At 46.0% G+C, this 15,035-nt stretch overlaps 1 protein-coding gene across 1 annotated transcript; it reads left to right on the forward strand.

Annotated features, from left to right (window-relative positions):
* Positions 1 to 4,178: 4,178 nt before the first annotated feature.
* On the forward strand, positions 4,179 to 15,035 carry LOC142590220 (uncharacterized). Its single transcript, XM_075702143.1, has 2 exons — positions 4,179 to 4,715; positions 14,663 to 15,035. The coding sequence occupies exons 1-2, from the start codon at positions 4,496 to 4,498 to the stop codon at positions 14,827 to 14,829; spliced, it is 387 nt and encodes a 128-aa protein (XP_075558258.1). The 5' UTR covers positions 4,179 to 4,495; the 3' UTR covers positions 14,830 to 15,035.

Raw genomic sequence — 15,035 nt, forward strand, 5'->3', positions numbered from 1 at the left:
GGTTGTGATGATGGCGGCTTTTTAATTTATAAAACGTAGTGAACGCAAGGCGGTGCCTTGATATTTTCTCACGCTGTGCGTATAAGCAGCGACGTGAAAAAAGTCGCAGTTTCGCCGGAAGAGTGACGCATCCATTCCGATAGCAAACTAGTAGACAGCTACATCAATTAAGGATAGTAGCTTCGTCGGCCGTATAAACTTGGGAAGATTCGCTCTCGAATTGCCAATCATGGGTCAGCGCGCACAGCATAGATGAGCACGTCACACTCGACGACCGCGGACACTCGCTCTCAGATCACTGGCTTGAGCAAGCACGGCAGTAGCAGGGCGCGAAGTGACCTTCGTGCTGTCTATCGCACGAAGGTCGCACGAATATATATATATATATATATATATATATATATGTGTGTGTGTGTGTGTGTGTGTGTGTGTGTGTGTGTGTGTGTGTGTGTGTGTGTGTTACGGTTTTTACCGTAATTCAATACTTTACCTAGAACAAAGTGATACAGCAGCAATAGGTGACTGAACAGAAACATGAATACACAGCCCATGTACAATAGTGCAAACAGCGTAAAATAAATGACAATCACACAAATACCATATTTTCACAAATATAACGCGAATTTTTTTCTTTAACTTCCACTTTCAGAACGCGCCTTGCGTTATATTCGGATTCGTGACAAGAACATAACGCGTTCTTTTTCTTGTTACTTCAAATTGCCACAGAAAATTAGCACTATAGGCACCACCTCTATCGCAGTGGCTTAAAGAGGCGTGTTCGAACACGCAAAAATCGCTTTGCCCATGTTCCAGTGCCCCGCGAAAACCCCTGAAGTGCTGCATATCATATTGGCCGCAAATAAAGACGGGAACAGCGCAAGAGAACACACAAACACAACACGGGCGGTAACTTTCAACTGGTTTATTCACGGCAGCCCGTGGGCATATATAGACAAATAGAACATGCGCAGAATGCGGCAAACAAGAACACTCATCCGCCTGGCGGGGCAACCAATTATCAAAAAAAAATCTATTTCCAATTGAAACAACCTAATGTAAGTGTCACTAACACAGTCTTGGCCTGTCTAATAACCTTGGTTTCGTGGGGAACGACGCCGTTCCAGTTCACACTGACAAATACTTCAGCAGCGACGACAAGTGACTTGTGCAGGCGCTTATACTTTTCTTTTTCATTTCGCGAAGGCAGTTCGCAGTAACGACGCATAAAGCGCCCTGCGGGTGTTCGATTTTATGCGTCGTTATACCTGTTTGCTTGCTTCATGATTTCGCGTTATAATCGCGATATATTTGTATATATGTATTGATCTACTGATATACTGGTATCAATACCCAGCAGCTCCACCAATTGTAAAAGGGGGGTTTATTCGGCTCGTAGAGCTGCAGCGACAAACTCAGCACCAGCAGGTAGGGCGCAGCCAGCGAACAAACTGGGTACGAGCCACGCGATGGCAACGGGGCTTTTCAGCCTGCCGATCTTCTTCGTCACAATATGTATTGTTTATTTTCCTGAGAAACAGAAAGTTCCCGCTCGAGTTATATTCGTGGTAGCTCTATTTACGTTCGAATGCGGTACCACCTACGGTACATGCATTAGCCAACGGTTTATGGATCCTTCTTTTATAGTGAACATGTGAGATATTCTGCAGGGATACTTCAAGCAGCTCCAGGTATTAGTTCAGTGTGAGTGGTGTTAGGCATGTTAGCATTTGCGATGCGTAATTTGCACGTCATATGAAAGCGTGGTATTGTGTATCCCTAAACTGGTGCTTTGAAATGACTGTGAGGTATAGCGCATTATAAAGGAACACGAAAGGCAAATATTGAATCAATCTAAAGTGATAGATTCGTGCCTGAGAATCCCTAAGGTGCCAGTCTAAAGTGATAGATTCGTGCTTGAGAATAGCTAAATTTCTAAGGCGTCAATGTTATTGCGAACAGGGCTTTAATAATCCAGAAATTGAGGTAAATGATGGACATGGTTAGAGACTCCTCCGAGACATTCAAGCACTTGCCCGATGAGGAAAGCACTCCTCAGTTAAATTCTGGCACTAGCACTCAACCACTCATTGACAAAAAAAAAAACGTGATTGTATTGTACTACAAGACGAAATAAAATGCTGCTTACCAAGTTCTATTTCTTTTTTAGAAAAAAGAACTCATTGAAATTACCCTTGACAACGACGCGGGCGGCCAAAAGGTTTCGTTTTCGCTCGACACTGTGCGGCCCACGCTTTCACGCTTCAGCAGTTTCGTTATGGCGTAGTGCTCCGCTGGTTTTCCTGGCTCGCGAAACTCGCACAAACTGCAAATAGGAGAGAATTCAACTTTCATGTGATGTTGCGGGATGTCCGAACGGTATACGCCACATGACCAAACAGCAGATGCAGCGGCGAATCCACCGCTCTGTCTTGGCTTGATGCTGCCGTCTGTCGGTCGCCGTTTTACTAACAGAAGGCAGGAAGGGGTGGTGATGGCGTATGCAACGTCACCAGTCCCTGTTTGGCTGGCGGGAGATAGAGTGCTGCGTGTGTCCCGGCGTGTCTTTTTTTGTACCGTCTCTTAATCGCGCTACCGTACAGCCCTTGAAGGGAGATTTGAATTTCGAAAAAGGCATTCGCACCCTTCAGGTGCTATTTTCTCGTAAAGGAAGTTCTTTCTTGGCACGAATTCGGTTTCTGGAATGATATTTAAACAGTCCACGTCGACTTATGATTCGCCTTTAGTGTCCCTTTAAATGCCGCGCTTGTTCTCAAAAATCAGCTGCCTTACGTAAGTAGCAAGTTTGTTATTGAAACTTTCAGTCACGCCAAGCAAATGATGTCTGAAAACAAATTATTATTCAGTTGAATCGCTGAATGAAAGGTCATAAGTTGCTCCAAACACACTTTTTCTGCACAGAAACCTTTTAACGTTACAGACCAGCAGACAAGAGTCTGGCAGCTGAATGCGAACCGACTCCTTAACATTAGCTACTACGTGCACACAGGCACCCTTGTGTGAATCGCAGCCAAGTCTAAACTGTGTCGGAACCTTGAACTCCTGAGCCTCGCAAAGATATGGTCTGGCAGCAGGCCTGGACGTTGACGTAGAAAACGTGGGTGAAGAAATACAAATAGCAGGGTCTGGACATGCTAAATGGACGCAACCGTCGACGTCGCTTTGTGGAACAGTGCCATAACCTAATCGAGATAAGACGCGACGAGGCGATATAGCTGGTCGCGCGCTTGTACGACGCCAGCGCGTTGTAGGATTGCCCAAAGATTGGATAGGTTACGAGCACACTGATGCCCCAGAAATTTCTGTTCTCGAGAAGGCCTCGAGAGAGAGACACTGCCATGTCATAAAAAACTCGGTACAAGCTGGTTTCGTCATACCTGTGTGGTCTTCTTTATTCGCAAAGTCAAGCCTGTGTCATGAGGCTGTCCATTTCAGAAAAAGCTCGTTTTTTTTTTTTTTTTGAAGGCAAGGTGTTGTCAAGGCGCTGTTTTGTTTGCGATGGGCACCAGACTGATCGGCTGCGTTCCTATACGTGCTCAGCTTCTGCATTCGCACAACTGACGAATTTTTCACCAAGGACAGTAATTGACATGACGAGGGAAGGGGAACCGGCTATTGAACCACCTTACGGCAATTTCTGGTGAGGAACATTTGTGAAATTGTTCTGCTTGGCTTCATGCTTCCAGATGCAAAAAAAAAAAGATATCATTGAGCACTGCCGGGAGTCAAGGACGTAACAGAAGTGATGGTATTCACAAGTGGAAATAACCGGACAACAAGAAATCTAAGGAAGCGGGACTGTGCAGTTTGTGGGATTTCTAGGATAAACACATGCAGTTGGGCCTTTAGCTGTAGCTCACGCTTGCATTTTGTTGTGACCATAAAAATAAAAACAAAGAGCGGGGGGGGGGGGAGGGGGCACCTCGTCCACATCAGTTAAAGAGCTCACGTGGAACGTAGATATTTCTCGTTGTTTTTACACTGTTTTCGAAAGAAACGATAACGAACCACTCGTCTTTAAATGTTTCAGAAAACAACAACTTGAACATTGCCACTGCATCGCAGCTTCGAGTGCAAGTGTCCATTTCTTTTTCCTCTTCAAACGAATGGAAGCATTGACACGTGAAATCTGCAGAGGCAGAGATACCGACTAGGCGTCTTCTCGGAGTAACTCGTGCCGATAACGCGCTTGAGTGATTGCGCAGAGCAAGTGCACGACCTGCACCTTGTCTACACGCGCTTAACTGGGTGGCAACTCGTTCACTGGAGGCAGCTTCCCTGGCGTCGAGGGCTCCTGTTGTGCCTTGTGAGCGAGGAACCGAACCCCGTACCTTAGAGGAGACGTGGAAAACTCATAAGTGAACGTTGCGCTGCCTGCTGTTCGAGGCAGTGATGCAAATGCACGTCATTTTGACTAGATAGAAAGTAGAATCGTGGATCGATAAGAGACGTCTCGGCGAGACGGCGGAGCCCCAAGATGCCCGAGATTGACGTCGCTAGTGTCAGCGGGGACTACGGCAAGTTCCAGAGGAACGTCTACCTCTTCTGTCTTCTCAGAGGAGTTCCCAACGGTCTGCATTATTTCATCTACGTTTTCTTTCTGCCGGAGGTCGATTATTGGTGCGCAAGGCCAGACGGTGCGCTGCGACCGCTGGGAGTACGGTCGGAGCGACTACCGAAGTTCTCTGGTGCAAGAGGTGAGTACACATGCGAAAGCACTTGGTACGTTCGCTTAACCAACAGGAATCACAGATCCCAGTGTAGATGTTCGAACCCTTGTTAAGGTATGTAGTGCCCCCTTTTTCTTTTTTTTTCTTTTTTTTTTGTAGCACGAAAGATCGTTCGAGGAGGTAGACGTTAAAAGAGATAGCTCATTCTAAGATGAAGGCTTTATTTGAAAGTAGCGCTACATGCAGCAAATATTTACAAGAACAAGTGAAAAACGCGAAAGGATTGTGTGGGGTAGAAACGTGGTGGGGAAATACCTGGAGTGCGCTTTTTAAAGCCTTCAGCTGAGAGTCAGAGTTGTGATTGGTCTAAGTTCTCTACCTGTGTGGTCAGCTGCAAACATAACACCGACACACCCATTATACGTGTATCAATGTTCTTTGATTAGTGACAGTGCGCTTCTGAAATGAATAAAGGTGAGAAATGACCAGCCGTAGTCAACAACTGGTGTGAAAATTCCAATGCCTAACTGACAATCCACGTGGACCAGAAGCCGGCCTACACTTCATTACCGCCACGCCACAGTCGCTTCTACAGATGGGGGAAGGGCGCGCAGATTATGATGAAAAGGGTCCTTGAGCATTGGCAGTGCGATGACGTCAAAGTCGGCCAGCCTTGCGAAAATACGATGGCACTTGTTTAGAGAAAATAAATTATCTCTACACGTAACGATTACAATTTTTCTTCGCACGAGGACAAATATCATCGCGGCGATACAGTACTAAAGCTTCTTAAAGTACTGTGCGCTATATACATGGCTCGAATCAGTCCCGATAAACGTTCCGTGTCTACGTGGCATACGCTATACAGGGCGTCCCAGCTAACTTTAGTTAGAGTTTAAATGTATGCAAATCCCACGAAACAAATGTAATGTTGTTTTCCGTCGCTTGGAGATACTCAAACTATGTGTTTTATCAATGCGCCTAATTAGATAATTAATCACAATTAGTTAACCAACTTCTCAAATATCATAATTGGATCAAAATTGTCAATTGAGGTATTCAGGTGCAGAAAGCTGTATCGGGAAGTTTTTCATGTTGCTCTACAATTTTCTCATTGACAATTTCGAACTAATTATGATATTCGAGAAGTGGATTAATTATATCAGACCAATCACCTCATTAGATGGAATGAAAAAAAATTGTTTGAGTATCTCCAAGCGACGTCAAACAATATTATCTTTGTTCTGTCCAGCTGCGTGGCATTTTCATATTTTTATAATAGGACTAAATTTAACTGGAACAGCCTTCATACATTATTAGCCAGCGAACTGCGAGGACGTGGACGAATGCTCACCTGATTCACACTATTAGGGGATATGAACAAAAGAAGATTTGTATAATTCATGTTGCCCCGTAATGATGTATATACAAGAGGTGAACATTGATGTTGGAGAGCGTGCGCACACGTATATCACGAGTACAAGCGTACCATACAGTAGACGCATTCAGTAAGTTCATGACGTAACAAAAGTGCGCGATATTGCTTGCACACGCGGTCCTCCCGGTAAAGAAGGCATTATTTCTGTCCGACTTCGGCAAAAAAAAAAGAAAAAACATTTTACCACGTCCTTCACGAAGAACTTCTTATTTAGGCTTCACATGTTTAAAACTTTTTTCTCTCAGAATAAACTGTACAGATGCTTACCTTTCAAACTGTACTTAATTTGTAGATATCAGGGAAACACATGAGTGATGTGTTCCAAGAGACTGTTCGTCGCCATTTTCTTTTAATTTAAGTGAATGACATGGTAAGACACCCGCCTTGATAGCCCAGCGGCTGTGGCTTGCACGAATGAGCGCGAGGTCGTCGGTTCGATCCCCGAACCCGCGTTCCAACTGGGGCGGAATGTAAGGACACCTCGTGCACCGTGTTTGGGTGCACTTTAAGCGTGACAGATGTCAAGGTCGTCAAAATAAGCGAGAACGTGCCCAGCTACGGCGTGCCTCATAATCAGGTCCAGGTTTTGACGCGTAAAATTCCATAATTTTTTATGTATTTAGGAATACCTCATAGGCCTGCAGAGAGGCAGTGAGTGAGGGAAGTGTGTGGGTTCATTTCAACACTTGACATTTCTGGTACAAAACGTTGGCAAGTAAAATATAATCGCGCAATGTAATGTAATATGGCATGACAAACTGTGAACAAAAAAAAAACCGCAACGCAGAAATCTAAAGCACTCGAAGAGGAAAATTATCGCTACCGATATTACCAAATGGCATTTAAGTATACAGTTCCCACTCTCTCTAAAATAAACTAATGAAAAAAAAAGCAAGAAAGAGCAAAGACGGCAGTTGAAAGAGGACAATGACACATTACCGGCTTTCCAAAAGTGTGTGTACGCGCACAGTTCGCACAGTGTTAATAAAAACAGTAAAAGGTAGCAACATAACTAATAACACTGGAAAAGATCAAAATGACGCGTCATCGGACTTACAAGTAAGTATATATGCGCTCACGGTTTGTCAAAAAACAAGATCAATCGGTTCTGAGCAAGAAACTGTTTGACTAGGTCATTACGGAATGCATCATGATTCGTAAGTGAGACAACATCATTGGAGAGGCTGTTCTAGCGGCGGATAGCACGTGACAGTGGCTAAAAGTTAAACGCCGGTGTCACACCATATAGGCGGACACAGGTCAAGTTGTTTAATCGGAGCGATCTGAACATGTGACGTTTCGCGCATCGCAGGAATCAACAATCACGGCGAATGATTTTATGATACTTATAACGCGCACGGGTAACAGCGTCAGCAGAGACACGGCGCCCGACCGGGCCTTTACAATTAACATCAGAGGCGCACAATGGGTTTCCTTTGACGAAAACCTGGGAAGCGATCACGACATAATCCGAGTAGCGCTCCTCACGCCCAACATACGGATAACAATAGGAATGACTAAATTAACTGACTGGCCTCGTTATAGAGAACTCCAGAGACCACTGGAGGAGTCGGATACAGGCCCCGACCAAAATGCGAGGATGGACTGAATTCCTTCGACGAGCACACGGGGACACCACTAAAGCCATTGAGCGTACAGCGGAGTTGCCGGTGATAGACTCTCACCTGGTCAGCCTGTGGGAAGAGAGGCGGAAACTGGCCAAGAGGTGGAAAAGACAACGTCTAAACAAACACCTGAGACAGCGCATCGCTCTCTTGGCAGAGCAAGCCCAAGGCCACGCCAACGAGCTCGCTAAAAACGAGTGGGCGACATTCTGTGGAACCCTATCAGGAACTCTGGGAACGACCAATACGTGGCGAATACTACGAAGCATGATAGACCCGGTGAGCACGCGTACTGAGAATAACAAGAAGCTCCAAATTATATCAGACAACTTCGAGGGTACCAGACCAAGATCTAGTCCATGCTCTTCAGGAAAAGTACGTAGGACCCTCACCTGCCACGGGATCGTCATACGCGAAGCGGCAATACGCGGGGGAGACGAACCCTAAATTAGACGAAGAAATAACGTACGCGGAAGGGTATGAGGCGGCACAATCCGCAGTTAAAAACTCGGCACCGGGCCCAGACTCGATCACAAATGCAATGATTCGAAACGTGGATTCGGTAGCCCTAGTGAAAATAACAAAGATTTTCAATAGCGAGTGCTGGGCCAAAGGAGACTTGCCCCAAGAGTGGAAATTGGCTGAAATAATCATAATCCCCAAACCAAAAAAAGAATCCCTCGATTGATACACTACGGCCGGCGTCGCTCACGTCCTGCCTGTGCAAGCTCTATGAAAGGGTTATCCATAGCAGATTGCCGCGATACCTGGAAGAGTGGAGCTGGTTCCCGCGGACTCCATGATAGGATTTTGCACGGGTTTATCTTGCCAGGACGCGTTCCTCCTACTTAGAGACGAAATTCTAACTAATATACCGCACGGCGACGAGAGACTAGTCCTAGCACTAGACTTCAAAGGAGCCTTCGACAACGTCTCTCACGCCGCAATATTAGAGGAACTCGAACTCGCGGGTTGTGGTGAGCGCACATACAATTACTTAAGAGCGTTTCTTTCCAACCGCGAGGCGAGCATCAGTACTGGCCAAATCACTTCTGATTTATTTAAAATGCTTGACAGAGGAACACCTCAAGGAGCTATGTTATCTCCTCTTCTCTTCAACATGGCGACGTGTCGCCTCGCGCGCGATCTAGATCGGATACCCGACCTAGGTTACACGCTCTACACGGACGACATCACGCTGTGGACGAGCAGAGGTTCACTATAGGGGATAAGGAATATACGCTCCAAAGCGCAGTATTAGCGCTGGAGAAATTTTCTTCGTGGAGTGGCCTGAAGTGCGCACCCGAAAAATCTGAGGTCATCCGGATACACCCGAAAGCCTACAAATCCAGAGGATCGATTAACATCGTGGTTGAGGGTCAATCAGTCCGAGAGGTACCCACGATGCGAGTCCTGGGTTTGTGGCTTCAGAGCGACGGGAGAGCACTACAGACACTCAAGACCCTCAAATCCACAGCCCACAAGATAGCCCAAATGATACGTCGCGTGACGTATCGGAAAGTGGGAATGCGAGAAGACGATACCCTAAGGCTCGTACAGGCCTTAGTGGTTAGTCGAATCACGTATGGCTTACCGTACCAAATCCTGAACAGGGAGGAGGAAAAGCAGGCTAACACAGTAATCCGAACCGCTTTCAAAGCTGCTATGGGCCTGCCTAAGTGTACTTCAATGGAGCGCATATTAGCTTTGGGAGTGCACAATACTTTCGACGAACTGAGGCAGGCCACCCTGATGCGACATAGGTAGCGCCTCAGCTTCACAAAGAGTGGTAGGGCAATATTGGCTAGGCTCAATATCCCAGCATACCCCATTTACCTCACAGAGCAGGCTGTACATCTCCCTCCTTTGATGAGATCCAAAATTACAGTAGCCCCAATTCCAAAGAATATGCATCCCGAGTACAACAAAGAAAGGCGCAAAGCACGCGCACAACCCATTCAATCAGCGTACTCTAATAACCACAGGTACAACACGTACGACACGGACGCAGCTGTGTATGCAGAGGCGACCGGGCAGCGCTACCAAAGGAGGTACGCCCTGGCAATCGTGAACGCGATCAGCCAACAGCAAATTACCGCGTCGGCCACGGCGGGATCCCCCACCTCGGCTGAACTATTAGCAGTGACAATCGCACTCGCTCACGCGGAGCGTTCGCAAAATGACTCGGTCGTGGTCGCGGACTCCCAGGAGACATGTCGCGTGTTTCTCAAGGGGCACGTGACTGCGGCTAGCCTCGCGATAATCCCCAAATCCTTCAACCACCATCATCGCCTACTCTGGTACCCGGGCCACGCGGGGGTACAGGGGAACGAAAAGGCTAACGCGTTAGCTCGAGGGTTCACTAACCGAGCGACGGCGTCCTCTTCTAACCCCAACGACCCGCACTATCCCTCACAAAATTCCACCAATTTAAATGCCAAAGACATACTTGCTCATCAGCGCGTAGTCCGCAGAAAATACCCGCCGCCTCACCCACAACTTAGCGGGGAAGAGGCCGCCGATTGGCGTAAAATACAGACCGGGGTATTCCCTCATTTAAGATTGCTAAACGCCATGTATCCCACTCGTTATAGAGCCAACTGTCCTTGGTGCGGTGGCATACCGAGCCTAGTACATATAACCTGGCAGTGCACTACGCACCCTCATAGGCCAAATACCAGTAACACAATGGAGCAGTGGGAGGCACAGCTCGCCCAGTCCGACCTGGCAGGACAAAAGTCCTTTATTAGCCAGGTCAGGCCGGCGGAAAAAGCCAGTGGGGCCCTGGACTGAGAGGCTCCGACCACCCCTCCTTCAAATATTTTCCATTGCAATAAAGTTTCTATTATTATTGTTATAAGCAAGAAATTAGCCCCGACGAGTGTCGGGGTAATTCAATTTTGATTTCAGTCGTGCTTGACTGAGCACTGTGAATACAAGAAATAAAGTTACTTATTATTGTTATTTCCTTTGAAAACGTATATACATATATACACACGACTTGCCCTACTTTGAATTATTTTCACCGTTTCACTAAGGTATTTTTTTTTTGTAGTGACCAGACTGGAGAGGCGTACTCAAAATGAGGTGGAGCAAAATGTAAATAGGCGAGTTTTCGCAATGCAGAAGGCGCACTCCGCAAGTTCCAGGGGGGAAAAATCTTAATGACTTGTACGCGTTGGGGCACAGACGCACGTAATGGGCCCAGACCATGATAAATACGGTGTGAGGTGCACGCCTAGGTACTTATGTTGGGTAGTGGCGTGTACAAGGCTGTTAGTGTGGTCGCAAAAACTGCGATGTGATAGGTTTACGAGCGAACGAAATTTTTTAAAGAGCTTTTTACCGTTAGAATCATGAGTCACGTATTACACCATACATTCACAAGTTCAAAGTCTCGTTGCAGCCCTAGATGATCGTCGGTGTGATTTATCGGACGATACATTATGCAGTCGTCGGCGAATATATTTCTAGACAAGAAGGTACGTTTCTAGGAAAATCTTTGATGTGGATTATATGAAGCGAAGGCCTGAGGACGCCGCCCTGTGGGACGGCAGAAGTTACGTCAGACTGGGAAGAATGAAAGTCATTAATAGAGGTAAATAGCTGGCGATAAGAAAACAACGCGTAGCCATGGCAGAGTGCATGAGTCTAATTTTAGCGCAGAAAGTTTACAAATGAGGTGGTAATGTGCAACATCATCGAACACATTAGAAAAGCCAGACAATAAGCAGTCAGTCTGGTAGCAGGTGCTCATATTAAGTGCGCGTCTGTTGTAACGTCGAGTAACTGCGTCTCAAAACCGTGTTTATTGTCTCAAAGGAAGGTGTCTGATTTGATGTGATTATAAATGTGCGAAGCGACGCTTTGTTATAGCATCTTGCAGCGAATGCAGGATGCCGGATGTTATTTCTGGTTATAATACAGGATGTTATTTAGTTAACATCCGGTGGACTGCAGTTGCTCAAGAATCACCTGTCACAACTCTATACCAGGCTTAGTCACATAAATAATGACGTGGACGCAAGAGCATCTACAAATATAGCATCAAAGATACGCCCACGTGTACTACTGACAGGTGACAAACACATGCACACCACGTGTACATTGCATCCTTGTACTCGTCTTGCGCCATAGACAAAAATAAGGTACCCGCAACACAATGATAAATCGTGAGAAGGCCACCCGCGAACAACTGAGTAGAAGAAATGAAAATGATCTGTTATAAAGCCTTGAAAGATGGAATGCAAGGCGTATGGCTAAATATGAGCAGAAACATGCCTCGGGTCATGTCGATGTCTGGTGGGAAGCAGCCGGCACATTCTATTTAGCCGAATGCTGCTAACTATAAAGAAGCAAAATCTGTTATATTTCTCTTGTGCATAAAAAAAATAGGATGACACCTGGGAGTTTTTTGGAGAACCTGCTTCCAGAGAAAACACTGCAGTGAATTGACCCTAAAACCGCATAGACTCGTGTAAGAGCCGCACTAAGGGCCGCTCCCCCAACTTCGTAGCCCAAAATTTGGAGGAAAAAACATTTTTGAAGGCGAAGCACTCGCGTTCGATGCACCGTTGCCGCGCGCCGGCGTCAGCAAATTTTCGCTCCCTGCGTACTTCCGCGTGCCGCTACTAGATGGCGAGAGCTATGCGTTTACCTCTGATGTAATAGATCCGGGGTGCACCAAGTAGCCGGCTGAGCCCGCACCGTTTTGACCGAAAGGTTCGGCCCCGTGTAAGGGCCGCACGTCGACAAAACTGGGCGAAACAGTGCGGCCCTCACACGAGTCCACACGGTAGTTGTTTCTGCAGTATATGTCCTCTAAAGTCAGCCGTGTTCTCAACACGCGGAGGTAGGAAGAAATGTCAGCGCTTCTGTAATGTGTCGGGCTTGTTGAAGTGTCGGCCGTGAGCCACGACAGCGATTGCTCGCCATCCAACCTTGTCCTGATCGGGAACCAAATTCCACTCGAACGACCTTTCCGGTTGTGAGAAGTCATCGTTGACGGCCTGCATTCTCTCAAAACGAGTCAAGGGACAGAAAATATTTATGCCTAGTTTCAATGTTAACACTTAGACGTCTTGCGCACGTACGCCTTTTCTTTCGTCGCTTGTCCGCGGTGTATGCGTTCAGCTTTGTGGCACGACGCTAGCACGTGCTACTTTCTTGCCATAACTGCTGTTCACCATTAGGGTTGCCTTGAATTTATTTCAAATAAACATCTCCTTTTCTTTTTCTCTCTCGATACTTCTGTTCATTTCTCACTCTCTGTGTAAGTGAAACTCCTGAACTGATGTTTCCTGATTCCTGTAACGCTATAGTGTGTCGGATGAGCATGCCATGTACACAGTACTGATTGCAGTGAAATCTTTTACGGGACGCCGAAGGGCTGCTTTGCTTGGCGATGTTAATCGTCTGCGCTGTAAAAAATTTTCAATAAATATAATGGTCCAGATTCATATGTCCTCGACTCCATTCATCAGCGGGCTTCACAGCAACGGTATGAAATAGCAAACTACAATTTATCTTTTCGAATACATGTAAAACGCAGAAATTCTTTGGTGGGCCAACCGGTGGACTGATTTGAAAGACATTTGTTGCATTTGAGAGAGTAAGTTAAATTCTAGTGACTGCGAGAAGCAGAATTTGGAGTTATGTCCTGAAATTGTTTATGAAAATTTATATGTAAAAGAAACAAACATGCAACCAGCGGAAGCACGAGTTTTACAAATTCGTAACTGTGCACAAGACACGGATATCGCAGTTCCCTAAACTGCCTCCACTAGAGCATCTAATGCGCACAAAGTTATATGTAAATTTACAGCTTGCGTGAATTTACTACGACGTTTACATGGGCTTCGGAGCAGTTCTACTCACAAAGTAGTGGCAATTTCCAGAGCGACGCACGAAGCATTCATTTCCTGCGTTTTAGGCGCGTTACTATTTGCAGTTTAGGGATTTGTGACCTCTTTATATATTTGCACAGTTACAGAGTTGTCAACTATATAGTTCTATATGGAAATTTTCCAACTTTCGACATTTTCCAATAAAATTTCACCGGCTCAAATAAAAAATCTGCTTTAAACAGTCACTACAATTAGTCATTTTCTTCTATATGCAAAGAGCTTCATAAAATTGGACGCAATGATTGCCGAGGAAAACGATTTCTCCATTCCGTGTATTTATATAGAAGTTAAAGCTTTCTCTGTTGTGGAAGCTTTAGCTCGAAGCGAATTCTGATTTCCCCATGGAAATGCCCGTAAAACGCGGAAACCGTTTTATGAGAGAACTACGGGACTTTTCTTGCTGAAATTTTGTGCGCTTGAAAGAGAAAAATTAGGTCTCTAGTGTACGGAAATTAATTGTTTACCGAAAGGGTCAGAAATTGGTTTGGTAAAAAGAAAAAAATTACAAAACTCGGCACAAAAGACAGATAACGCATTTTTGTAAGCTGCATCTGTTAATCTGAAGCGGAGAAACGTGAGATATAGCTTTAACTTTACGTGACACTGTTTCAATGCTTACTATGTCTCTGGAGAAGCTCTACTCACGAATTAACGATGTATTTCAGAGCTTTTTATAATGTGTCGCTTGTGTTAGCTTGCATGAATATTTAGGTGCATTTTAATGAATTGTTTTCGATTTCGGGGAGTAAAAAATATCGAAGCCCTAAATCGAAATTTCGCTTTCCATAGCCACAGGAATTGACCGCGCTACCTCATCTTCCAAAATTTTCACTCGAATGGTCCCAGCGGCTTTCTCATACAGGCCTTTCTGCGTTTCGCATGCATTTGAATAAGGATATCAGACGTTGGCCCCGAGCGAAGGCTTCCTCTTAAGTCGGTGTGAATTGATTGTGGTGTACAAGGCCTTACCACATGTGTCGAGTGATGGCTGAATTTTAAATGCAGTGGGACCTGGTGTGCGACCGAGCGTGGACGCGAAGCCTGGTGCAGACGGCCACGATGAGCGGAATGCTCATCGGCACGCTGGTGTCGTCACTGGGAGACATGTTGGTATTCTCGAGGGAGCGCATTCCGCGACAAAAACTTTCGGCGACACTATCGCCCTCGCGTGACGTAGTGCCCAACCAGCCAACCAGCTCATCTGGCTTTGCTCAACCAGCCAATCAGGACTCACCTCACGGCTTAGGCGATAGTATGACTGAAAGTGATCGTCGCAGAATACGGCCCCAGCGTTAAGCATTTCCATCGTGGCGAAGAGGGATAACTGCACAGAGCCTGCCCTCTCAGATTGCAACAGCATTGGTAGGTTAGTACACGT

The sequence above is a fragment of the Dermacentor variabilis genome, chromosome 8 (assembly GCF_050947875.1).
Source record: "Dermacentor variabilis isolate Ectoservices chromosome 8, ASM5094787v1, whole genome shotgun sequence".
Taxonomy (NCBI): domain Eukaryota; kingdom Metazoa; phylum Arthropoda; class Arachnida; order Ixodida; family Ixodidae; genus Dermacentor; species Dermacentor variabilis.